Source organism: Centroberyx affinis, unplaced genomic scaffold (genome assembly GCF_046629955.1).
Source record: "Centroberyx affinis isolate AG114_WGS23_722 - 3 ecotype Tasmania unplaced genomic scaffold, CSIRO-AGI_Caff_v1 ptg003462l_1, whole genome shotgun sequence".
In the NCBI taxonomy this organism is placed as follows: Eukaryota; Metazoa; Chordata; class Actinopteri; order Beryciformes; family Berycidae; genus Centroberyx; species Centroberyx affinis.
Window position 1 is genome coordinate 602329 of NW_027281426.1, and position 27219 is coordinate 629547.

General features: G+C 38.9%; 1 protein-coding gene across 4 annotated transcripts; it reads right to left on the bottom strand.

Moving 5' to 3' along the window:
- Positions 1–1499: 1499 nt before the first annotated feature.
- LOC139661138 (zinc finger protein 518A) lies at positions 1500–27219 on the bottom strand. 4 transcript variants are annotated; one of them, XM_071539498.1, is made up of 4 exons: positions 27084–27219; positions 20946–21030; positions 19347–19493; positions 1500–8407 (listed from the first exon to the last, which is right to left on the bottom strand). In XM_071539498.1, exon 4 carries the CDS (start codon positions 8387–8389, stop codon positions 4127–4129), a length of 4263 nt encoding a protein of 1420 aa, XP_071395599.1. In that variant the 5' UTR covers positions 8390–8407; positions 19347–19493; positions 20946–21030; positions 27084–27219; the 3' UTR covers positions 1500–4126. The 4 variants fall into 4 exon arrangements, with proteins under 4 accessions (XP_071395599.1, XP_071395598.1, XP_071395597.1 ...); XM_071539497.1 differs by having other exon boundaries at positions 19401–19496; XM_071539496.1 differs by having other exon boundaries at positions 19347–19496.

The window sequence follows — 27219 nt, forward strand, 5'->3', positions numbered from 1 at the left end:
TATTGTTCACTTTTAATTTTAACTTAACTCTTAACTTTTTATTTGATCATACTACTTGTGCATTGAATGCAAAAAGCTGATCTAGCAGCATTTCCCAGTATGATGGATTAAGAATGTTTTAATAGTGGTTTCTGGTTATTGCAGGGCAACCGGAGACTCATAAAGTTTAAAATCCCTCAGCACTTGCATCAGCCCGTTCTGCCATTTGTTTTTTCCATGTCAAACCCACATAGTTCTTTGGCCTAAGAGAACTCTACTCGGTCCATTTCAGCCATTCAAGTGAACTCATATCGATTAGTCAGCATTTTTTTTGGGAGCCCTGCAAAGAAGCATATACACCAAGCTAAGCCGCCCATGGAAAGTGGTCCGAGCACAGTTTGCCTTTGTGTCCATTTGGCTGTGATCCTCATTTGTATATTATCAAGTACAAGCAGTCTCAGTTCACTTATGGGCTGATGGATGCGATTCATAAAACGAAAGAGCAAGTGGGGTGACAATAGCGGTAAATATCTTTTGGTAAAATTATTGCATATAATATACACTGAATGCTCCATCATGTCATATTTCAAGAAAAGGAAAAACCCCACATGATTTTCTAATTTCATTGTGTCGTTAATGGGTTACCACGGCTGTCATATTAGCTAGTGCAGTGGTTCTCAACGTGGGGTCCGGGGACCACCGGGGGTCCTTGAGGGGGTCCCCAGCAAATTAATGAATTCTTAAACTTAAGCATTATTTAATTTACAAGAAATTAACACAATTAGAGAATGTAGAAGAATGACTGTTTTGATCATAGTTTCTCTGTTATCTCTCTACCTACAATACAGATAGTCATGGAATTCTGGACAAAATCATATCTAACAATAAAAATATTCTCAGGTTTGGGTCCGAGAGACAAAATCTCATCAAATGGGGATCCATGGCCCTAATGTGGACTAAATTAGGGGTCCTTGATATGAAAAAGGTTGAGAATCACTGAGCTAGTGTTTAAAAGGCTAGTGTTTGGAGACAGTCCATGATAAGCCCATCAGATTCCACCTATGACAAGCCTGACCAAATTCAATAATGGGCATATGTTTTGGCCTTATGATACTGACATTATTAGTTTTCTACTATTCGTATTCGTTTTCCCATCACGAAGCAAAAATGTAAGTTTCATTTAAAAAAATAAGAAATCAATTTGAAATTCCAAGATCCACCTTTACAAAGTACCTGGTAGCACTGGTACACACTCACGGGCCAAAGCAAGCTCCAACAGCTTCACCCAAAAAGCGATTATAACTTTTCAACACAATAACACTCACACTGCAGTTCCACATCTTTAAATAGCTGTGATTAAACAATTATCATGACTGCGTTGGAATGCAAACATCTAAAAATAATTTGGATTTCTGTACTTAAAAATCAACCATTAACGAACTACAGCAGATATCTATCATTTTTCGCAAGTACGGTTGACTGTATTAGTGTGAAAATAACTGATAATTTCGATTTTTAATACCTTGGACTGCCGATATCAGTGGATGGTATGTTTACTGCTTGTGTTGTAAATAACAGACCCCACAAAAAAAATCCCACATATCCTACTTTGAACGCAGCATCAGAGTACTTGTGCAGTCTACTTGCAAACTAGCTCAAAAACCATATCACAATATATGCAAAATTTCAGGCAATGGATAACTGGAAAATCTAATGTAGGCATGTCCCATTGTTGAAATGACAATCGCTTTTTGGGTTCAACTGTTTGCTGTTGGTTTTGGCTCTTGAGTGTATTGGAGAGCAGTGCTACCATCAGACTGAAAGCTACATAAAGCTCGACAGTGAAGTGATAAAATTTCCAACACAATCAATCGTCATGATGGCAAAAACTAAGGAAGATAAGGCAGAGGTTGCACCGGTTGTATTTTTTAAATATTGAATAATTAACATCAGAGAGATTTTTATCCTAAATTATATAAAATATTTTGCAATGTAAACCTTGATTTGAAGAGTTTGGTTCCAAAAAGATTTATCCACCATTTGGAAAGAGTGACACCTGCTCTTACAAAATGATTGGCTACGCAAAATTAAACCAAATGATGGTACTTATTAAAGGCTAGTAGGTAGTGAAGTCCTTGCTTGACTCATGATTTAAGAGATATTGCATGATGATCTTAAGGTCATGATTTTGTTTCCTAAAATGGATACACTGTATAGCAATTTGGAACAGAAGTCTTAAATCGCAATTTTTAAACAGCCATGAAGGGACTGACATTTAAACTGGGATCTCACTACGGCTGAAGTGGACCAAACAAAGGCATTTTTCTTTTGAAAAATTAAAAACATTATGAACACAAGGAGAAGGGAGTTTGTTTTCTCCAAGCCTCTTTTTAGAGGACTAGTTTGGTGTATTTAAAAAGGGCTTGTGAAACTATGTGAAAACACCTCATGAACCAAGTGAAAGTCAAATGTATTGTTTGGTTCACTGGTAATAGCTATACAAATATCAGCAAAATGTAGCTCTTACTAATGCTACATTAATGGGAGTGATAGGGGAAAACGGCAAAATCCTCATGTAGGATAAAATGCCCTGTTGTTGACTGGAGGTGTTCACAATGATTCAAATCAATATTTTACAATTGTTGATATTCAATCTTTAAGCAAGTGCACAAAAGTCAGCCTCTCCCTCTCTCTGCAGAAGATGTTTCAAATATTGGAGGTTAGCCGTTCTGGAACATCCTGAATATGTCCCAAAGCATTAGCATGGCTTGCATTGTTCAGTAACTTTTGCATATTGAATACAACAATCTTTTCCATGGATGGAGAGCTTCATGTTACACAATCGTGTAAAAACTCAAAGAAAATGCTAAGTCCATGCCATTTATGCATTTTTAAAATAAAAAACCTAATTTCAAATTTATTCAAATAAAATGTGTTTACAGCAAAACTAGACTTTGCTGTTGATGTCACTGAGATTTTTTAACAGTACAGGATTAATGCAATAAAAGGTGAGGCTTGATACAGAGCCCTAACATAACTCAGGGAGCTAGCAACATTATCAAATATTTACTTTGGGGATCCTAAACTTAAAGTGTATTCAGAACAAAAATAGTGTGGAGTCATTATTAAACCACCTCAGAAAGAATTTTCAGAGGAATCATTAAAGGACATTAAATCTGATATTGACAAGCAAACCTGGATTGACAGGATACACGATGGAGTATGAGAACACAGCCTGAACTGCTTCACTATTGAGGATATTTTTGCATGGTAACTGCATAGGGTGTACAATGGGCTGAGCTGTATTTCTCAAGCACTGATTGTGAGCCATGAACCATCCCTGTTTTGACAGATACTGTATTATTTCTTTTCTGCACAAGTATTCTCAAAACATATGTTTCATTGCACCACTTGGCAGACTAAAGAGATTATCCCAAACTTTCTCAGCTCTAGCTATGAGAGTGCATGCTACAACATCCTGACAAGAAAACTATGGTGCATTAGAGTAAGTGTAACAGTATATATCCCCTTGAATTTAACTTCATACAAAAAGGAGTCATTTGGATCATAACATTTGTTTCATCACAAGCACAAAACAAAGAATTTTTCTAACTGCTTTAGAATTAAGCTATACAAATAAAGTTCCTGTCCTCTTGTGCAGGATAATAAAAGAATAAAACAATATACAAAAGTCCCTTAAGATCTGTTCTTTTTTAAAACTTGGGAGCAAAAATGGCAATGAATAACTTTTTTTCACACCAGATTAGTTGAATCAGAAAATATGAAATCACCTGAGTAATTTAGTACAACTATGCTTACAACCTTTGCTGATATTTTCCCCCGTTGTCAAACCAGTGCTCTCTTACCAGTACTCTCTTAATTACAGTGTGCACCGTTTTCACAGTTCAATTTGACCTGTACATGCATGATTTTAAAAATCATATTTGCAGTACATAAGTTACCAGAATATGTACATATGAAAAGATAAACTGTGATTTACTTGAGAATATGTATTTACAGGAATAGAAATTGCTGCAAGAATAAAAGTATAATGGAAAGTCATTTAAAAATATACAACATTAACCTATTCATTTGTTTGACCTCAAAAGGACGGTATATCAGTCCATCCAGAGGTGGTGGAAAGCTTTCAGAACAATTTATTCCAGTCTCTAGTTGCCTCCATGAGATGTCGCTGACCATGGCCAATCCAATCTTCTTGGCTGTTGAAGAGCCGGCCACAAAACCAGCAGTCAAACACAGAGGGCTGCTCTGTACAGCTTGATAAAGGTTTCACTACCTCGTACTTTTTCTTGCTTTTTTTCCTTAACTTTAGTTTCAGGAGAAATCGCTCACGGACAGAACTGTGAACTGGTCGAGGTCTCGGATCATTGCCTTGAGACAAAGGACCATTGGTCAAGGACTTCCGTAGAACCCCAAGCTCGGAGAGTGCTTGGACAGTTTTTCGAGAAAGGGATACCTTAGTAACAGCACCTCTGTACCTGTTAACTGACTTCATGATATTGGCCACTTCAGGAATGTCAGCATCTGGATGGTTGAGCACCACTACAGGTTGGTGTCGACGAGGGCACTTAACCTGCTGAAGAGAACTGAATGGGGAAAGTCTCAGTGTCCTCTCACATTCTTTGGCTACAGGCTGCCAGAGTACAGTAGTCTCTTTCTCAGTCAGTGTTTTACTTGTGAGTCTCCTAGCTTTATGCACAGACACTGGAAGCTCATCAAACAATGGTTTCCTGCGCCTTTTCCTTTGGCTTGGTGGCCGAATTGGCCTCGGGGCCAAGATAAGTTTCTCTCCCTCGTGTGGTTTTACCTTAACTTTTACATTAGGCCGGGAGGGCAAAAGACAGGATACCTTGACATGTTTCTGAGCAGTATTTTGTATGGGGATCAGTTTCCTCACTCCAGTGGAGGCATTTGCATTCATTTTGTTTGAAGACACCAAAAAACACTGGGTCTGAGGTCTAGTGGCCAGAAACAAAGGCTGATTGGTTGAGGAGGGAGCACCACTGGTAAGAAGCCCGCTGGTAGGAGAAACTATTTTGAATACAACTTTGTTTCCAGTATTTTCACTGGTTTGGCTACACTGAGTCACAGTCTTTCCTTCTGAATTATTCAGAAGTATGCCTGATTTGGGTGGGGAAATGTACCTTACCAGGAAGGCTTGACGCCCAGGCTGCAAAGTGGTGGATTTGTCTGCAGAGCTCACCGGCATGGCCAGAACTGGGCGTGAATTAAGTGGTACCTGTGAACTTGCCAATTTGAAGCCAGCATTAGTGGGGGCCTGAACAATTGGAAGTGATCTCTGTACCAAGTAACAGGTTGGCTGTGTCTTCACAGTCTTGTCCACAGGAGTGCAATGTGCTGTGCTTGAAAGGAGGACAGGACCCTTAAAACCTGTACTGTTGATAAGGTAGTGATTTGAGGTGGTGCCAACACCGGGCTGAATAGCAGACAGAAGTGTTGCCCCTTTTTCACGAGCCCCTGTCAATGGCGTCGACACACCAGTCCTTCCACTGGTAGGAGTGACAGCTAGGCCAGTTGGGTTACTTGACCTTTCAAATCCTGGCTTCATGTAAGATACATTGATTTGAGGATTAGTGGAATTGGTTATCAGTTTGAAACCTGGATTGCCCTTGAGCTGCACTGGCATGGTATATCGATTCTCAGTAGTCTGCAAGAGCATTTGTTGCTTACCCTCTGGCATTTGAAGAATTCGTAAAGTTGTCTTTGTTGGCCTTACAGAATCAACGCTTGCACTTGAAGATCCTATTCTCTCTTTATTAAGCTGCTGGGTAATGATTGCATCCGAATGCTCTTCCACAATACGGCCCAAGGAAGCTGAACTAGTCTTGCTTTCTGGCTGTTTTTTAGATATAGGAATGTTTTCCTCCTCAATTTTGATAATATTGAAGTCTTGGAGTACCGACTCAGGATTTTCATCCTCAGTGGGAGAATCTTCAACACTAGCTATGCATTCGTCAACCTCGATATCACTATCTGACACTTTTTCCATGTCCTCCATATGAGCGCACTGATTAGCTTCTTCTCCAGTTGTGACATTTCCATTTCCGCCTGGTTGTGGAGATTCTGCCAATGTCAAGCTAAACTTTGATGATTCTTCACCACAAAGACTTTCTCTATCTGATGAAATTTCAGACAGATTGTCAAAAGGTTGGGTAGTGTTAGGTGAAACGCTGAAAGTTTCCTTGGAATAATTATGAAAACTAAATACTTCTTGGTTTGGTGAATTCTGTGTAGAGTTTTCTGTGTACAAGGCAGTTTCTCTGAAGTTACTTGACGTGGCTGAGGGTGGCTCTGGTTGAGGAACTGGATTTGTTTGCTTTTTTGTATTCTGCCGCGTATTTTTACACAACTGATTTTTATCTGCTGCAGAATGAGGTTTAATCTCCATGACAACTCTATCAGTCTTTTCTGGAGCATTTTCAGAGGACTGGTCATCATTTGCCATGGTGTTAAAGGAAGAGTTCCCTTTGTGTTTGTCAATGAGCATATCAGCTACTACATCTGTTGTTGCAATCTGTTCTGGATCCCCACAGTTCTCAACATTTTGTTTGGAGACTGGTTTGGGAAGCAACATTTCTTGAGCCAATTTTGCAGATAAAGATAAACCAGTGACCTGATCAGATACAGGAGAAAAAGTGTTAGGGGCAGTTAGATCAGTGTTAAAAGTTGCAGAGATCGGGTTAATATCAAGCTTACTTTTCTCGGAATAGGTTGATAGATTAGGGCGATTTAGCTCACCCACATTATCAGACTCTTTTGCCATGGGATATATTGGATCTGCAAAAGTTGGAGACAATTCTTTTGAATGTTCCGTTTGTTCTCCAACTTCATCCTTATGCAAAGTGGGATCAAGGCTGCTAAGAGAGGTTTCTTCCTCTTCTATCTTTACTTTTACTGCCATAATATCATCTTGATCTGTCTGCATGCAAGATCCACTTGTTTGAGAAACAGCCAAGCAAGGGGATGTCGAACAGTTAATATCAGAGTAATCCACATTCTCTGCAGAGTCTTTACTTTCGTCAGATGTACAATCTGATGCTGCAGAGCCCAAGTCTTCTATCAAAGAAAGATTTTGAGTGGATGACTCTATTTTTGCTGTTGGTATGACTTTGAGAACTAAATGCTTTTTGCCATCAACCATCTTGAAGCCCATCACTTTAGTTGTACAGTTGGGGGGAAGAGAGATTTTGTTTTTGACCATTAGAACAGTCAATCCATTAGGGTTGGTGTGACTTGCAGCATCAGACCCTGAAGAGTTGTCACATTCCTGTGACATTAATGGTACAGATGATGCTGTCAGAGAGACAGATTGTTCTTTGTTATGAGAGCTTTTGCCCCAATTTTTGCTGTCCTTCTTCACTACAGTCCTATCACCAAACTGCTGTGTCTCCTCCAGGGATCTCTCTGGTTTGACTAACCTGCCATTTTTGTTTGGTAAATTCCCAGGAAGACAGTTCACTTTTGACATCCACTGCGAATCATTTGATTCTCCACCAGAAGGGCCTTTCTTCAGCAAAAGTTTTAGACTTGTAGATGAATTTGCTGGGGAGCTGTTGTTGTCCTCTATAGCTCTCCATACACTCTTTCTTTCAGTCTCCTCGCCATGGGCAGTTACCATGTGTTTTGTAAGGTACTCGCTCCTTGCTGCACCATATCCACAGATCTGACAAGTGAAGGGGAAGGTACCAGAGTGACCTTTCACGTGCTTCTGGTATTCCTCTTGGTTCAAGCAAACATGACGACATTTTGCACATTTGAAACAACTCTCATTATGATGATGGATATGCTGGACAAATGTACCTGCATCCACAGTTGTAAACTCACATTTTTCACAGTGAAAGTGTCCATTTAGACTGTGACACATGATGTAGTGCCTGGTAAGCAAAAGCAGAGAGTACTGAACATCATCATTGCAGATCTCACATGTGACCAGAGTATTCCTGTGACCGATCCGATGGCGTTGAAGAGCAGGGAACTCGTTTGTGACAAAGCCACATAGATCACAAGGGTATGTAGGAAGGGTCCCTTTGTGGGCCCCTCGAAAATGTTTAAGGAGGTCATTGGGGCTATATGTGAAATCATCTTTACACACTGAACAGCCAAAGCTGAGAATCTTCCCAGAGAAAACAGCCCCCTGTTGAATTTTGCAAGGGGATTTCTTGAATGTTTTTTTTTCTTTCTCGGTGGGACTCCCAGATCCCTCCATGGAACATTCTTCAGGATCACAGAAGAGTGTCCCATTCGACTGATCTGTCACCTCTTTGAAATGCTTATACACAAAGTCTTTTATATCTTCTTTTTCATCCTCTATTGTTGTGACGTTGCCATTTTTGGCAGAATCACTGGGTGTTGCGAGGTCTTCTTCCATGGTTGTAACTGCAGATTTCTGTAAAAAGAAATCAAATGTGTATTCTATTAATAAAAGGCAGGAAATCTTGAAGGAAGCAACTTCATGATGATCTGAGTGAGTTTGGACGCATTTATCATTGCTGTGGAATGAAAAATATGTACAATTGCAGCATATATTTAGTCAGTTACTAAGACTCAGCCTATTTATTATGTCATTGTTGAAATCACCACACATTAAAGCAATACGATGTGTTAGAATATGTGTATAGAAACAGGTGTTGTCATTAATGGTGTCAGCAGCACAAGTGTTCCCTTCATTGAAACTTATTATTATATTGGTAACATACCTATACAGCTAGGTAACATGTAGGATGGCATAATCTCATTGAAGCAATACAAGGCAATCTACATAGTCTAAATTTGGAGAAATGCATTGCATGTTTAGAATCTTAAATGTCAATAAAAACAATAGTGTTACCAAACAATCGTACAAACTGTATACTGTCAGTTGTCTCTGTCTAGCAGTTGCAAATAATGTAATAATTTCTCACTTTTTAAGAATTCAATCATATTACTTCCATGACATTTAATGTTGCTAACATGCAACTTCTCAGATTGAGAGCGGTAGAGGTTGGACGTAATCAAAGACAATAGGTGTTCACATTTAAAGGACAATGCCAGTGTTCACACAGTCGTTAGAACTTTTTGAATTTGAATGGCGATTCATAGGGGTCTGGATTAGGGTTGCAAAGGGGTGGAAAATTTCCGGTAAATTTCCAGAAAGTTTCCGGTTAATTTCCATGGGAAGTTAAGCTGGGGAATTTTGGAAATATTCCAAATTGGAAACTTTCCATGGGAATCATGGGAATTATGGGAATTTATGGGAATTTATGGGAATTAATGGGAATTTATGGGAATTAACTGGGAATTGAGGGTAATTTAATGGAAAGGTATCATATCCAAGCATAAATATTTGTTTTGTTATAAGCAGACATCCATCCAAAATAATACAATTAAAACAGATTTATTTGTAAGTAGAACTTTATCAAGTGTTAAATATTTTATTGAACAATCAATTATTTCATTGAAGAACAAAAACATGAATGTTGAGTTAAATATTACTCATCCCCCCGACCCAACCCATTCAAAAATCAATAAAAATGCACAGGAATGCACAGTGCATGTAGGGGGCGTGGTCTCAATAGCCCTGCAGTAAGCAGTGTGCTATGTGTGCATGTGATTGAGGAATAGCATAGATATTCAACTGTACTTGCATGATATCTGGTTGTTTTAGTCAGGATTATGCTAAAATATATTTTCCCCAACTATATTTAAGTTCCCTATTAAGAGCATACCTTCAATTTTGTAAATTCCTGGTTTATTCCCGTTTATTCCCATAAATTCCCGTTAATTCCCATGGAAAGATTCCAACTTTGAAAATTCCCGGAATTTTGCAACCCTAGTCTGGATGCAAGCTAAATTTAATGATTTTGTGAGTCCTTAAAAAATGTACTAACCCTAACCATGGATGAATTAAAACAGGAACAATCAGCTCGGAAGTGAACGGCACCATGTATGTTGTTAGCTCTGAGGCGTTTCCAGATTACGTCAATCTGCTTTGCTACTGTGATTGGTCAAAGATTTTGATAACTGAGAACTAACATCAACCAATCGGTTGGGGTGTCAGTGAATCAGCCGTGGATAGGCTTGCGTCCAGACCTCTATAAATCAGCGTGCAAATTCAAAAAGTGGTAAAACTGTGATTCACGGGGGCTGGACACCAGGAAAAGTGTTTGTGACATGCAAATCCTATCCTGTCTGTCTCACCTAGATAGGAGTTAGTACTTCACAGGGTTGAGCAATTGGATGAGTAAATCAGGGATTGGTGATGGTGGGAATTCCTTGCCGCTTTTTTTAAATTTTATTTTAGCTTAGTTTAAATATATTGCCTAGTGTAAGACTCATGGTTTCCCATTGCGCTTGACTGGTTCATCATTTTTTTTTGACTGGAAGTCTTATGTTATAATTTAAAATGTAAAAATGCCCTTTCCTTGCAGATTTAAAAGCTAGGTTTCAGTTACCAGTTCGCTTTGCCAGATTTTTCTCCTGCTGAAGGTTACATGTCCCACAATGACAAGTGAAGAGGTAAGTGGTTTTACTCGCTTCATCGATTCGCCATTACTTGGGCCGACTTTGACAACAAGCTTTAGAAAAGAGGTGAAAACAACAACACAGGTGGTAGACTATTTGTTTATATCATTACGTCTCATGGAAATGCAGGGTTTCCCATACATAGAAAACTTTGTGGCGGCCCGCCACAATATCAGCACTGACCGCCACAATGTATTGTTTTTTTCCCCCTATTAAATTGTAGAACTGCGTGTAGCGCATTGACTCTGACTCACTCTCTCTCTCTCTCTCTCTGGATGTGCGGGATATTTTTTTTCCATGCAAAAACGATGGAATACAGCTGGGTTTCCCAGATTAGCACGCTGTATATAGCTGCTAGTCAGTATCCACTGAGTGGACTGATATTGTTAATATTAACTTTTTAACTCTGACTCTGAATGTTTGCTCCCTCAATCCAGATTAATATTGAAAAATATTTTCAAAGAAGGAAAAGGACTCGTCCTGAGGAGGAGCAGGGACAGTCTGGACCAGAGGAGCTGCTGAGCAGTAAAACAGAGTAGATAATAATGTCAAAGGTTAGTAATTTAACGATGTAAAGATACAGGTGAAGCTGACAGCACAGAGAGATGCAGCAGGGCAGAGGGGCAGAACAGCAGATTTCTCTGTAAAAAGGTCTCATTTCTATTCTTCTGTACCATGTAGACAAAAGCAAGCAACAAACAGAACAATGTAGCACTGTTTATATTTTAAGTTATGTTATGTTAAGTACTTAAAAGGGAGCACTATATTAGTTATCTGTTTGACAACTGGAACTATTGAAAATGGAGTATATTAGATCATTTTTCAGTCATCCAGGTAATGGGATCCTTTATTGATAATAGCCTACACAAGAATTAAAATCACACTGGTTACATAGACATACAAACTGGTGTTTTGACTGACAAGAGGATGAGTATGTACAACACCCCCCACCCTTCCCCCAAATATCAAATTATGTGATTGTTTGCAATTGACAGCACACCAAAGGGGTCAAAAAGATTGTTGCGCAGCTACTGGAGAAGCATCCAGCTGTTAAACATTCTTAATGATCGATAAGAGGTATAATTAGTGCAGTTGATTATCGATTCTGATGAATTAGGCAAAATGAACCAGGTGAATTCGGAACCAGGACTAAATTGGAACTGGTTCACGATACTGAGCCCTATTTATAAGTAGTACTTAGTAATTAATACATGCATTTACAGTGAGCTGGTGACGACAAGGACCAGGGAAAACATGTTTACTGGTTTGCATGATTACTTGGGTTAGTTTTGAATTAATAGAATTTGTCACAATCACAGCAGAAGAGAATAGGTTACAGAAAAGAATACATAGCACTGAAGATAATAAAAGTAATTACATTAGTAATTAGTTAAGTTATTACAACAATAGAACATGAAAATAATACAGCAATAATACAGCAAATAAATAAAGACAGAGCAGAGCTACAGAGAGTGGCTCTTTTGTCACTTTTTGCGACTTTTTCTTAGTACCAGTGCAACTGAATATTTTCTGGTTGCACCAGTGTGAACTAAAAGCCCAGCAAAGTCTCTAAATTTTAATTCATAATTTCCCTACATAAAAATTAAATGTAAACCATAAGTCGTATTTACACCTGACAAACTTGGAAGCAGGTGCTTCAAAGGAGCACTTGAAGGCACCATCAGTGAGACAGGCAGTATAAGGGAGACCGCTGCATCTACAGTATGTCCAGTAATTATTCACTTTGTTTTAGTATTTCTGAAACAGTTTCTTTCAGTGAATGCGCATATTGACCAATTGATGTAATAACGGAGCCCTATGTAAGAGGTCAATGTTGTCAGACAGACAGTACATAGATCACCAGTGTAAACCAGCCAATTACTCATTTAGTTTGGTTGTGTGTTAAATGTGTGTTTTTCAGGCTTGTTAAGGCAGGCCAGCTCTTTTAGTTGTCTGGGATAGATGTTATTTATGTGTGTGAAGCAGTTTCTGGACCAAAATGTTAGTACCACCAAACTATCAGCTGGCGCCACCAACATTTTGTGCCACCTGTGGAAAATGGTAGCCTTAGGTTAAAATGCTCCGTTAGACACATCTGATGACTTAAGAAGACTCAAGAACAGTCTACTCTGTGCCTCAATGTTACCAATATTCCCTTTGAACTAGGGCTGGGCGATAATTCAATATTATCGTTCATCATCTTTCAGTGGAATCATATCGTGATGATATGAAGATATTTTGATACCGTGACACACATTTCTGCTGTCTAAATTGATGATGACAAGCAAATTTTACTTAAAAACTCGCAAATTTTACTTAAAAACTCTCATAAAATGAGGTATGGTAGGAATATTATTTGAATATTTCTGTTTTGTTTGACACCACACCTAACATCACCATTCGGTTCAATGAGATGAACATTAATTTGATTATTTAACGTGATTTTGAATATATGAACCATATCGTGATATATATTGATACCGAGAAAAATCCTTATGATTATCATGATATTGATTTCAACCATATCGCCCAGCCCTACTTTGAACCCTGACAAAAGCAGAGAGCCCAGTCATCTTGTTCGCCAGCAAACTCATTATTAGGGTCTTTCCATGCCAAAATTATTTGAATATGAAAAATGGATTTGTATTTGCAATGAGCTATTTTCAAAAACATAATGAATGACTTGGTAAAGTGTATAAAGATTTGAGCAAGAAAAATTGATTTGTGTTTTCAAAATACTCTTTCCAGTTACATTTGTACACTTACATACTGTACATCAATTTGGTGCATGTAGACATCTGGCCGAGTTTCAGCGTCCAACCTGTCAAAAAGCTTTACAGCATGACAGCAAGGGTTGCAAGTGTGTTATCAGTAAATATACAAGCAAGCAAGAAGGCAACAGCTAATAGAGAGACCTAGTATTCTGATTGGTGGGACCCGCTTTCTTCTAGCCAGTCTGATTTGGTTTTAATTGACCAGCATGCTCTGCACTGATTGGATAAAGAATTTGCCACTTCTGAAGGATTGCACGGTAACTATGGAAAGCCAGATAATATTTTCTAAGTCACAGGTAAGACATGCCAGAGTATCTGTGACAGGCAGAGGTGGGGACTCGAGTCACATGACTTTGACTCGAGTCACTCAATTCACAATTTTAATTGCTTGAGACTTGACTTGATGCATGAAGAGACTACTTGAGACTTGACTTGAGTTCTGGTGATTTGGGACTTGACTTTGACTTGTACTTTGATGACTTGAAAAGGTTTCTAAAGTCTTGACAAAAGATATAACTAAACTATTTATAAAAAAGTTGATTCAATTAGGGCTGAACAATTAATTGAAATTTTATCGAAATCGCAATATGGCCTACTGCAATATTTGTTAAAGGCGAAATACCATTTTAAATTAAATATTTTAAATGTTGTCGTGCTGCAGAAATGTCCTGGCCTACTAATCATATTCTACAGACTTAAGAAAACATCTTTGTTTGGTACAGATCCACGCAAAAATCACACCATCATTTTAATACGTTTTTCAATGAAAATGAGAATAATGATGTAAAAATTATCCTTCCGTCTAATATCGCAAATCATATAGCAATTCCAATATCAGTCAAAATAATCGCAATTAGATATTTTTTCAAAATCGTTCAGCCCTAAATTAAATGGACAAATAAATGACTGAATTTCGAAATTGATTTGCAAAATGCTATTTAAAAAGACATTTAAAATTTGCCTTTCATTTGTTTACTCATTTTCATATTCTTTTTCCTTTTCACAATTCATTTTGGACCTTACTTTACCATTAGACATCTCTTTTACTTTAAGCACAAGCACCGAGAGTGCCACACCAATAGTAATAGCTGCAGAGCTCTCACTGAAGTATTTTAATATAACTGATGAATTAAGAGAAATAAGTCAAACAATTTATTAATTAAATTAAAATGGATTTAAAATGTGTCAATTCATTAAATTTTGTAATCAATAAAATGGGAAATTAAATTGATCAATTAATAATATGATTTCATAATTCTTTCTGTAAGCCATAAATAAAACACTGGACTCAAAATTTCATTTGCAAAATGGCTTTTAAAAAGACATTTCAATTGATCTTTTCATTTTTTCATTTGCTTACTCGTTTTCCTATTCCTTTTCCATTAAGTAAATGCTTTAACTAAAGCCACAGGAACCAAGAGTGCCACGGTAATAATAATACGTCCTGAACATTGGCCAGCTGCTGCTCTGTGGATTTTAACTCTCTCTATCTGCAGTTAGTATTACTGAACAAATCCCAATTCCTTTCTAAAGTCTTCTTAAGATGTTAGAAAACACAAAGGGAATGGGATGTATGGATACCTTCTTCAGTGAGGTGAAAAATAAGCTAAAAGAAAAAGAATATAAAGAGGTCAAACCTAGCGGCACCTGTTCTGTTGTAGCCTATTGTAGCTGCTAGATTCCATTATGGAGTCTCACTGTCATCTACTGGACAAACTGTAGAACGACACAACTTGGCAAGTCTTTCTGTTATTTTGATCTCCTTTTATTGGGCTACCATATGTTGTATCCGACATGATAAACGTTTTTTAGCAGTAGAACAGCATTTTTAGTAGCAATTTTAATTACCGGGTTTGTCGGGTCTCTCTCCTCTCGGACATGCACTGGGTCGGGTCTGTAATATCTTGGGCAAAAACGGGTCGGTATATATATATATTTCTTTAAATTATCGGGTCCAATTGAATCTCGGAACAAATTCCCCGGGTCCATTAGGTTTCGGGTCCGTCATTTTGGACCCGTGAAGACCTCTACTCCCTACATCCACTCTTAGACCTTTATAGCTACAGAATGCTGCAGTCCAGCTTGTCTTCAACCTCCCTAAATTCTCCCATGTAACCCCCTCTCCTATCCTCACTCCACTGGCTCGCAGTGGCTTCTCACATCCAATTTAAAACACTGTTAGCCTACAAGGAGACCAAGGACATAGCACCCCCACACCTAAAGACTGTGATTCAACCATAAGAAAAAAATCATCTCTTCAGACTCCATTTCGCCCTCTAACCTGCTGCCCCCCTGCCTAGGCCTTCACCCTCCCCTCCAACCTTAATCCCTAACCTGAACCAGGGTCCCAATTCTGCCTCCCTCAACCCCTACTTGGTTCCCCTTACACCACTGTTAATTTCTTTGACAAATAATTTTCGGCAACGACATTTTTTCATTGATGAAAACGAGACAATAACTATAATATAAATAATAATTTATGATGACAAAAACTATGACGAAATGTATTGACACTTTCGTCAAATAAAAATGAGACGACAATGTTAGGGAGAGACGAGTTGGGAAGAGATCCAAATAGAAGTAGTCTCTTTGTGTGGTCTGTCTCTCCCTCTCTCTGTCTGTCTCTCACTCTCTCTCTCTGTCTCTCACTCTCTCTCTCTGTCTCTCACTCTCCCTCTGTCTCTCACTCTCTCTCTCACCAGACCTTCTACCTCCACATTGCACACGGCGGCATGAGGGATATTTTGTTTTTCCATGCCAAGAATGTGTTTTTATGTTCAGTGTTGGATTCATCTAGCAGTTGAATTTAAGCTATTTTGTCTGTTAAAAACAAGCACATATCTTGGACAGTGTTCAACTCAATTCAAGTCAATTCAATGCATTGAAGCATTGACACAAAGACCTAATTCCACTAATTTTACTTAAAACCACAAGGTAATAATGTTACCTACCATTAAAGTTTGTAGAGCAGCAGAAGACGAGTTATCAAGTTACTGTTTACATCCTGTTACTAACAGGCACGTTTGGAGCAAATTGTGGAGTTTTAAGTTTCACAATAGTTTTCACACCGGGAGACTCTAGGCTTGAGTTCAATGCTGCTGGTCTCACTCAGTCACTCTTTCTCACTACAGTTGACCTTTATTCCAGAAAGCTGATGCAGAGCTACAGTATGTAGTCAGCTTCAAATGAATAAAATAAGCTACAGACCGATTTTGGTAGCTGGGCAATGTCAGGGACGGGGGTTCCTCAGCTTTAGCCTGGTCTGGCAGACCAGATGGAGCACTAACCTGACTGTCTACTATCACAGTCCTCCTCCAAGCCATCTAACAGCAGTGGAGTAAGTTAAACCAGTGGATGGTAAGAGCAAGCATTAGCTGTTAGCTGGGGGTAAACTTTGGTTTTACCACCAGCAATGAGCTTGCAAGCTATCAAGCAATCCCACCAGCATACTGAACAAATCCCAGTTTCTCATGTGCCGCTTTTCCGTCGCATGGTACCGGCTCAACTCGTCTCGACTCAAATTGCTTTTGGTAGTACCACTTACTTTGCTGAGCGTGCTAGTAGCTAGGGGGCTCACAAGCTAATCGCTGGTGGTAAAACTAAAGTTAGCCGGCTAACAGCTAATGCTTCCTCTTACCGTCCACTGGATTGCTCCACTGCTGTTAGATGTTAGATGGCTTGGAGGAGGACTGTGACAGCACACAGTCAGGTAGTGCTCCATCTGGTCTGCCAGACCCGTCCATGACACTGTGCTGGCTTGCTAGCGTTAGCAACATGCTACAACCTACTGACTGCAGATAGAGAGAGTTAGAAACCACAGAGCAGCAGCTGGCCAATGAGAGCTTGTGTTACTGCTCTGTGGGTGGGACTTTGGATTATTATTAGCTTGGCACTCTTGGTCCCTGTGGCTTTAGTTAGCATTTACTTAATGGAAAGGAACAGGAAAATGAGTGAGCAAATTAAAAAATGAAAAGATAAATGTCTTTTTAAAAGCCATTTTGCAAATGAAATTTTGGGTTTTATTAAGGAGTAACTGAACCCCAAACCCAAATCTGTGGTGAAGCCTGACACCTAATGGTGAAAAGTAGGGTACCTCATGGCTCATCTGCTATTGCCTGGTTTTTGTGCCAGGTGATGTCACCACCTGTTGTACTCTATGGAAGGTGACATCACCTGGCACAAACACCAGCCAATAGCAGATGGCCAGTTCAGTACCCGACTTTTCACCAGTAGATGTCAGGCTTCACCACATATTTGGGTGGGGTTTAGTTACTCTTTAAATGGCTAATTTAAAAGCATTTTCATTAATCGGTTTATAAATAGTTTAACTTAATTCTCTTTTAATTAATTATTGATAATTAATCACTGTATTAGCCTAAAATATTTGATGCGACACACACCGCTCTCCATTAGGACTGAACGATTTTGAAAAAATATCTAATTGCGAATATTTTGACTGATATTGCAATTGCGATATGATTTGCGATATTAGAATTTCAAGTAATTGTTCAGCCCTACTCTCCATACTGCAGGACAGGACATTGTTCAGGGCAATTTTCATAATGTTTTTACATGTTTGATATCAACTGCCCTAAGCAATGTTTCCCTGTATGGGAATTCTTGCAGTCTGTTGGTCACCCACTACCTGGAACAAACGTCCCTGTCATCAAGTTTCTTAGATAAATCCACTTTGACCCCTAGTCCCATTATATAATACTGACATTTTAATCTAACATATGTCCACAGCCAAATACAATGCAGATTCATAGAATTACTGCCTAATAGCCTCATCAGCTTTTATTGTCGGTGTTCCACCCATTTTTATCACCGTTTATCACTTGTGTGGACTAGCTGATAATAATTTTCTGTAAAAATATTTAGGCTTACTTTTTAAACCCAGTGTAAAATTCAATGTCTTGTGTGTTAAATTCCAGTGGATTGACATGACATGGTTTATACAGGACCATTTCATGAATGTTCCAATGGTAATTTGGCCCAGAGTCACTATTAATTTCCCACACTGTGCTATGAGTTTACAGTTTGGCCATTTGAACTAATTACACTTTATAAATTGAAATTAACTATAATTTGATTTCATTCATGGTTTGAGTTTTGATTTTCAGGTTGTACAAATTTACTGCTTCTTGACATAACAAGATTGCTTTGCAGGTTGATCTCACTATGGCATCTCAACAAATAAATACTGATGAAAGTGCAAAACATTTGTTATATTAGCAACTTTCACATTTAACTGATTTGTGTTGCTTTACAAGCCGTTTCTTTTCTTTAGTAATTTCACTTATTTCATTTGAGTACCAGAAATAGAAGACCCAGGGTGGAAAAGGGGTGGTTATTAAAAATATAAAATACAAAACAAATACAAATATCTCAGTTGACAGTAACAAAGCAAGAGAATAACATGCAACCCACTGCTGGGTCTTTTTAGGTACAACAGGTACCCCAACATGCGAGGTCATTCACATAACCCTGGGTAGAAATACCCCAGTGCCGAGTACTCTAACTTAACATTTCACGAATCATATAACAACCATATAACAAAGGTTGCAGTAAAGGTGCATACAGAACAACATTTTAAGAACCCAAACGGCACATTTGGTGGCGTCTTTTACTGTTACCATGATGATATTGATAGTGTTTTTACTATTAATATGGCAAAAGAAGAGAGAAAATGAAGAACTATCCTGCTTGTTGGTAGCCATGCTTCTTTATCCAATCACTGCAGAGCATGCTGGTCAATGAAAGCTACAGACTGGTTAGAAGACACACCTCCCACCAATCAGAATACTAGCTCTCACTTTTAGCTCCCACCACCTTGCTTGCAAATTACTGATCACACACTTACGATCCTTGCACTCATGCTGCAAAGCTTTTTCAGCAAGGGGTCAAAGGTCACTGGACTTGGTCTGCATGCACCAAACTGACGTGCAAGTGTACAAATGTAACTGAAAGGACTGTGTTGAGACCACAGATCCATTTTTCTCGTTAAAATAATTCATTCTTCATGCTCAAATCATTTTGGCAGGGAAATACCTCATGTTCCCCGTGACATTAGGTGGATGAGAGGGTTTAAATCTCATTGCTGACCTTCACACCCACTCTCTTCCCTCTCCATCGAGCCAGCAGCTCGGCTGGTAAATCGCTCAGCCCTGGACCGGCGGCTGGCGTCTGGGCGATCTGCTGCTGCCGAGAGTAAGACACCATACTAGTATCAGTCCGTGATAAAAGTAATAAGTAATAAAAGTACTAAAGATAAAAAAGGAAAGCGCAGAGAATATTGACTCCTGAGTCTGTGAAAACGATATGGCGACCAACCGACATATCCACAGCCCAGAAAGCAGCGGCATCGCTTTACAATCTGACCTGACCGTCTGCAAAACTAGATCATGCCGCCAATAATGCATTTTCACACAGAAAAATAGTTGCGTGATTTCCTTATTAGTGAAAGTGTGTGTAATTAGGGCTGGGCGATATGGACCAAAAATCATATCTCGGTATTTTTAGGCTGAATGGCGATACACGATATATATCTCGGTATTTGCTACGAAGTGGGCTAAATGTTCAGTTGTAAGTAGGGCTGGGCGATATGGACAAAATCAAATATCACAATATTTTTGACCAAATACCTCGATATCGATATTGCGACAATATTGTAGGGATGACTATTGGTGCTTTCACAAAATATTTACACAATGAGATTTTTGATAAATAATCATCAGTAATGTGGATATAATGACTAAGTGGGTAAAGGCAAATAATAGAACAGCTAGAACAGTCTGGTAAGTTCAGAAAATGACATCACTTTACTGTAATGCAGCCTTTAAAACCAGGAAAAGACACTTATGCCATATCACCATATTACGATATCCAAAATCTAAGACGATATCTAGTCTCATATCACGACATATCGATATAATATCGATTTACTGCCCAGCCCTATGCGTAATGCCAAAATTGTGACATGTTTACTCTCAACTCCCATGAGGAGCCTACATGGCTTTTTGGGAGATATTTTGACAAATCCCATTTGGACTCAATGAGCACCTTTACATGGACTGCAATATTCTGATATTAACCCGATTAAGACAATACTCTGAATAAGACACTGCCATTAATCGGGCTATACTCTGTAGCATGTAAACGGGAATATGAATGGAATATTCTATAAGCAACTCATGTAAACACCTTAATCGAAATATTGTCTTATTTAGAATAAGGTCAATAGTCGGATTATTGCAGTCCATGTAAACGTAGTCATTGTTAGCAGCAAAGGCCTAGTGAGTGAGCTCGCCTTTTCAACCGAGAGATGACTCGGGAATCAGCATTCTTTGCAGGTCCTACTACACAAGTACTACAGGTAAGTAAGAGACAAATTATATATAGGTCCAAAATCATCAAACTTATGCTTTAAGCTCTACCAGCTCTGTCATTCTAAAATGGACTAGCCTTTACCAGATATCACCTATATTCTTTAGTAGTTTTTGAAAATACCAAACTTCGGCTTAGTATTTTTTTCTTAGGGAAAATCATGAGACTTGCCTGGGCTTTTTGGTTACACTGCTGCGACCAAACAAACAAAAACAAAAAAAACATTTACCAATTAGTATGCATTCAATAGAAATATATGTTTACCCTTATTCTTCTGGAAAAAACTTTAACATCCACATCAACACATCTTCTCTTTGAAGGACAGGAACTTGTGGAGTGGCCGCAGAACCTATTGGAGGAGAGAGGGGTGGAGAGGCATAGTTAGAAGATAGTTATAAAGATATATATACATTCGGTAAATTGTAGCAAATACAGCCGGGGGCTGCCATAACTCAATTTAATAGTAATAATGATGCTTTAATGAGTAAATAATACCTAACACATGTTTTAATAGCAAAGCTGGCAAACAAATGCTGTAATTAATTTGCTGTTGATGCGGAGCCTAAATTAAAGAAAGATGGTTGCTGTGACTTCACACTGGAAATTAATCTATTGCTTTGAGTAAATTGAGGGGAAATGGAAAAAAATGCATTTTAGTCCAATCTGTCATCTACATTAATGGACAGATGGATGCATGCCTCATTGCCAAGAGTCATTTGAGTGTGTTATATACAATTCTGGCCTGGAATTGGTCATTTACATCATTTTAGGGGCAAAGGGCACCTATTTGGCCACAAAGGCTATTGAGTAAAATATGAGCCTTTGGAGCGAGTGTGAATAGTTGCCAAAGGCCTAATTTGTTAAGTTACACCTAAATGGCTAACATCTATTTAGAGCTGCACTAAGCGATTTTTCCGACCACTACAGGGTGACAGAAATCACAACACATTTGTAAATAAACCACAGCAAAAGTGCTGGACTGCAGAGGCTCCAAAGGACAAACCTCGCAACGGACTATGAATAAAGGCTAATAGCTAAGCTAAACGTACCTACAGAGAAGTGTCACCGGTTACCCAATCTCGGAATCCATCGTCTATCGGTCTGACGAAGATTAGACCCCGGGAGCGGCGGCCAATATTTTGGGGTTTCCGGTGTAGTCAGCGGACATCCGGGCCAAGACTTCCTCTAAACATATCTCCTGTTTACAGTCCGATAAACAATGACCGGCGCACGGAAGAGGAAGTCTTGGCCCGGATGTCCGCCGGCTACACCGGAAACCCCGAAATATTGGCCGTCGCCCCCAGAGTCTAATCGTCATCAGACCGATAGACGATGGGTTCCGAGATTGGAGAAGGAGGAGGTGGGGAAGCTGGAGAAGCAGCTACACCACACCTAGGGCTGGGCGATATGGACATAATCAAATATCACAATATTTTTGACCAAATACCTCAATATCGATATTGCGACAGTATTGTAGGGATGACTATTGGTGCTTTCACAAAATATTTACACAATGAGATTTTTGATAAATAATCATCAGTAATGTGGATATAATGACTAAGTGGGTAAAGGCAAATAATAGAACAGCTAGAACAGTCTGGTAAGTTCAGAAAATGACATCACTTTACTGTAATGCAGCCTTTAAAACCAGGAAAAGACACTTATGCCATATCACGATATTACGATATCCAAAATCTAAGACGATATCTAGTCTCATATCACGATATCGATATAATATTGATATATTGCCCAGCCCTAACCTAGGCTATCACTTATTGACAGCTGCAGCACTATGCCAATGTCAACAATATGGCCGCGGCGATCGTGATGACGCTAATCAAATTCTATCTCTATAGTGCGCAGGCTTTTAAAATGAAAGAGATCATTAAACGCAATTGGGGCATCCTTGAAAGTGATTCCACTTTGAATACCGTGTTTTCTGAACCACCTTCCTTTCCTTTTCGTCACGCGCCCTTCTTAAGAGATAAGCTGGTGTGGAGTTATCGTCCACAAGAGAAAAAAAAAAGGACCTGGCTTCACAAGCCGTTGGGCTCTTATCCATGTGGTAACTGCTCACACTGTCAAAATGTTGTAAAAACTAAGGAACTTGTTGATGTGGCCTCTACCAAGATCTACCACCTGTGATTCTACTAATGTTGTATCACCTGGAGAGTCCCTGTGGGTGTTTTCACACAGGCTGGACAAAAAGACGTTTAAAAAGGACGGACTAGCTGAGCACAAAAATGCCATTTGCACAGCTAATGTTAATTAGCTGTGCAAATGGGTGAGCAAGCCTATCAGAGGTGGTGATGGACTGAAAAAATCGTTACAGCATGAGACCTTCTGGATTGTAACATTAAGAGTCAGTATAGCCTATACCCGGGTTTGAATGATGATATTGATTATTCTCCATATTTGTAGTAGGGTACTTTATTGGGGGGGGCCCTTCCCATTTGCTTGTGTGGGTTTGAAGAATGTTTATCTTGATTATGGTTGTATACTGGCTTCTTCATAATTGTGGCCATTAGGCAGTATGTGTACATTTTTATGTACCCCCCTCCCCCCCCTTTTGATGCCAGTGTGGCCAGGTGGATTGTGATTATGTCAATTATCTAATCATGATTGTTTTTCTTCTCTCTATATATAGGCTGTTTTTTGGGTGCTCTTTAGCACTTTGACAAAGAGCAGTTCTTGGTTGATACGCGTTAGTCACTGTTTGTAATATGGATCCATTATAATAAAGTATTTTTACCTGTTTGTACCTGCAGACGAGTGCCGTGGTTTTTCTTTGGGGAATGCATGCCTTTGTTTTCTCATATATATCTACGTGACTGGCAAGGAATATCCCTACTATATTTTCTTCAGTATTGTACTCGCCAACCACTGAGCACCTGTTTTTTTGCTATCTTCTTTCTCAGATCCAAGAAGCGCTCATTTCTTATTCTTCTTTCAAGGCAGAAAACAGTTTTGAAAAGTTTGACCTTTTGACAATCGGCTCTTTTGAACTTGTTGAAAGAAAATAATGAATATTTTTATTCATGCTGCTGATTCTTGCTGATTTTGATCTGTTGTGTAATATGGGGAAGGGGAAGACTTCTGAATACACATCAGTCAGTTTGCCCTGTCCAGCCCCACCTGCACTGTACAAAATGAGTAAGACTCATCTAAATAATCATTCTTTCGAGGGCTCACATTAAAACAACAACGTTTACACAACGGTTGACAAAACTATTGCCTTCTCTAACAGGCATCTACATTGTCAGTTTAAACTAAGCTTAGTTTGGTGTCACACATGGGTTACGTCAGACCCGTCAGCTCTAGTTTTGACCAATTTCAAATGTTAGTAATGTTCAGGAGGTCACATTCTCTTGATTTTGTCTATAGTAAGGAAAACCATGGGGGTGAAGGACATTTTGATTGTAACACACTACTAGCAACAATAGGGGTTATGTGCAACTTACTTATGCAATTTTGGTAAAACGGATTTACTAGTTTCTGGTTCAGTTTCGCTCCTGAAAAACAATAATCAGAGGTGGCAGAAGTACACAAATTCCCTACTCAAGTAAAAGTACAAATACTCATTTAAAAATATACTCTGGTAGAAGTTGAAGTACCATTTCAAATCCTTTACTTAAGTCAAAGTATAAAAGTACGTGGTCTTCAATTTACTTCAAGTATAAAAGTAAAAGTCGTTCTCTAAAAAAGTCATTTCTCATGTTCTAAACTGGTTTTCTGTTGAGCGTTCCTCTGAATCCCAGATGAGAAAGAGTCTGCAGCTCAGATCACTAACCTGAACCCTAGCAGCTGAATGAATGTTAATTCTCTCTCTTGTTGCTTCTCTCCTCTTCGTCTTGCTTCTCTCTCTGTCCCTTTCTCTCATTTTTGGTGCCGCTTTGCTGAACAAGCAGCCGATCACATCTGGCTCTTGATCAGCTGCTTCCGGGATGGAAGCCGTCTGATGCTGAAAATACATTTTTTTTAGATAATCAGCTGATTTCCCGAGAGTAACGAGTCTGTTTTGAAAGTGTAGTGAGTAGAAAGTACAGATTTTTCTTTTGAAATGTAGTGAGTAGAAGTAACAAGTCTTCGGTGAAAGAAAAACCTGAGTAAAGTACAGATACTTGAAAATCTTACCTAAGTACCGTAATTAAGTATTTTCACTTTGTTACATCCCACCTCTGGCAATAATTATTCAGAAACTTGCTGGGGAGAGACTCTCTTAACAACAGTGTTAGGTAGTGAGCTACCTGGATAGCTACCCATCTAGCTAGTAGACAGCTTCCCTCATAGTTGCAGATGTATGAAGAAGCCCATAGCTTAAACACTTTATCCAGTTTGGTCGTGGGAGTCTTGGAGGTCAACCTGCATATACAAGGTGCATCGGAAATGCTCGTCTCTGGCAGCTTCCGAAGACAGGGTGAATAAAACACCACCATATCCACACATAGCTGCTACAACAAGGAGCTTTCCGTAAAGAGAAACTGAACCGGAAACTAGTAAATCCGTTTTAACAGAATGCAGAAGTAATTTGCGTATAACCCTTATGTTTTGGGGAATCATGGCCAGAGTGAGCGGCCACTGTGGTCATGACCACTGTATAACCACTGATGATGTTTCAGTAGCAGCAGCTCCAGTTTGATCTGTGTGTGTGTGCGTGTGTGTGTGTGTGTGTGTGTGTGTGTGTGTGTGTGTGTGTGTACACATACAAGAATGACAGCACATGATTCTAGCACTTGATTTCTGCTACAGGAGTATATGTTATCGACTGACTTTTCACTGACCATTTTTCTTTTTTGACTATATTTTTGATTTTACTGATCAAAGTATAAATGAAGCCTCCTTTACATTACTCATTAGAGTCAATTGTCAAATTGTCAAAATCACTTTTACAGTCAGATAGTTCACAATTATTACATGAAAAAGGAAAACAAAACAATACATACGTAGTATTATACTACTATTAACTAAGTTGAACCATATGAAATACATTTCTTTTCCTCAAACTTAAGCATGCTTAAAAGCATGTTCGGGTTGTTTTTTTTTTTTCTAGAGCTGCAACGATTAATCGATTAGTTGTCAACTATTAAATTAATCGGCAACTATTTTGATAATCGATTAATCGGTTAATTTTTTAAAGAAAAATACGTCAAAATTCTCTGATTCCAGCTTCTTAAATGTGGATATTTTCTGGTTTCTTTACTCCTCTATCGACAGATTGATCGACCATGAAAATAATCGTTATTTGCAGACCTAGTTTTTTCCGTAAGATTTACATTTATTTTTTACGGCTTTTCTAATGCGAACAAATTCCGAGGAACAGACAGTGGATGACTACATAGAGGTAACAAAAATCAGCATGGAGGATTTGTACACAGGGTTGCATTTCCTGTGCACCCAAGGTGACTGACATTCAGGAAAACAGGCCCGGCCACATAAGGAAAATGCAACAGGGTCTTTTCCTTCAAAAATAGGAAAATGTTGATAACAGGCGTTACAACCTCAATTCAACATTACACTTCAAATTCTAAATTCAAGAGGAGTTGTGTGGCTGTAATTCTGCATGCTCCATATGTCTCAGTCAGCTGTCAACCCTGTGGATCTGAGGGAGCCATGTTGGGAAAAAAATGGCTGCCAGGATTTTATGACTTATCTGCACCAGCTAGTTCAATCTATGAAAATTAAAAAGTGTCTGTTAACATTGTCTTCACAAAACGTTTAGGGCAAAATATTCAACACCCTTTTGATGTACTCTGAATAAAATGAGGATTATACTATCCAAATCAAATTAAAATGTACAGGAAATAGGCCCACTTACCTGTCATTAATGCAAAGGAAACTAGTGATCAGATAACCTATAGTAAAACCTGGGAAGGACTTCACAGCACACCTGGACTACAGAGAGCAGGCTGAACTAGCCACACAATCTAAAAATGAGATATAAGTGAAGCTTATAGATAACAATAAAAGTTGCAGAGTGTCCCAAAACTGGCATTCCCATGGCCATAATGACTTAAAGGCTGATATACAGACAAGTCCATTATGTGGGCAAAGACGCGAATACCAGCCTAAATATTAGTAAGATATGACATCTTTGTTGAATTTATTTTGTACTTTTCCGGGTGACTGGCTCTCCATAGTCTCACAAGTTTAGGAAACGCGAAGGAGCGCTGCACCAGGAGGAAAATTAAGCCTGTAGATAAACAGTAGCAAAGCACTATAGGCGTTATAGATATACATTTTACAGCGCCATGCCAATTTCAGTCTCGATAGTTCTAAAATATCTGAGCTACTTCGCGGAAATATAGTGTCTGTGGAGTTTATTAACCAGTTATTTGACAACAAAATAAAGCCCCACACCCACGCGAAGACATAGAAATTTAAGGAAAAACAGTCATTTCTTACCGTTAACTTGATGGCAGATCACGCGGCGTCCTGTCGACATCCGATATTGTGGAAGTAAGCTTTAAAAACACACGCTGGAGAACATTTGCCTTCCTTTTCTCTTCACTGTGGCAGCTCAGCGACGGCGGCCATGACA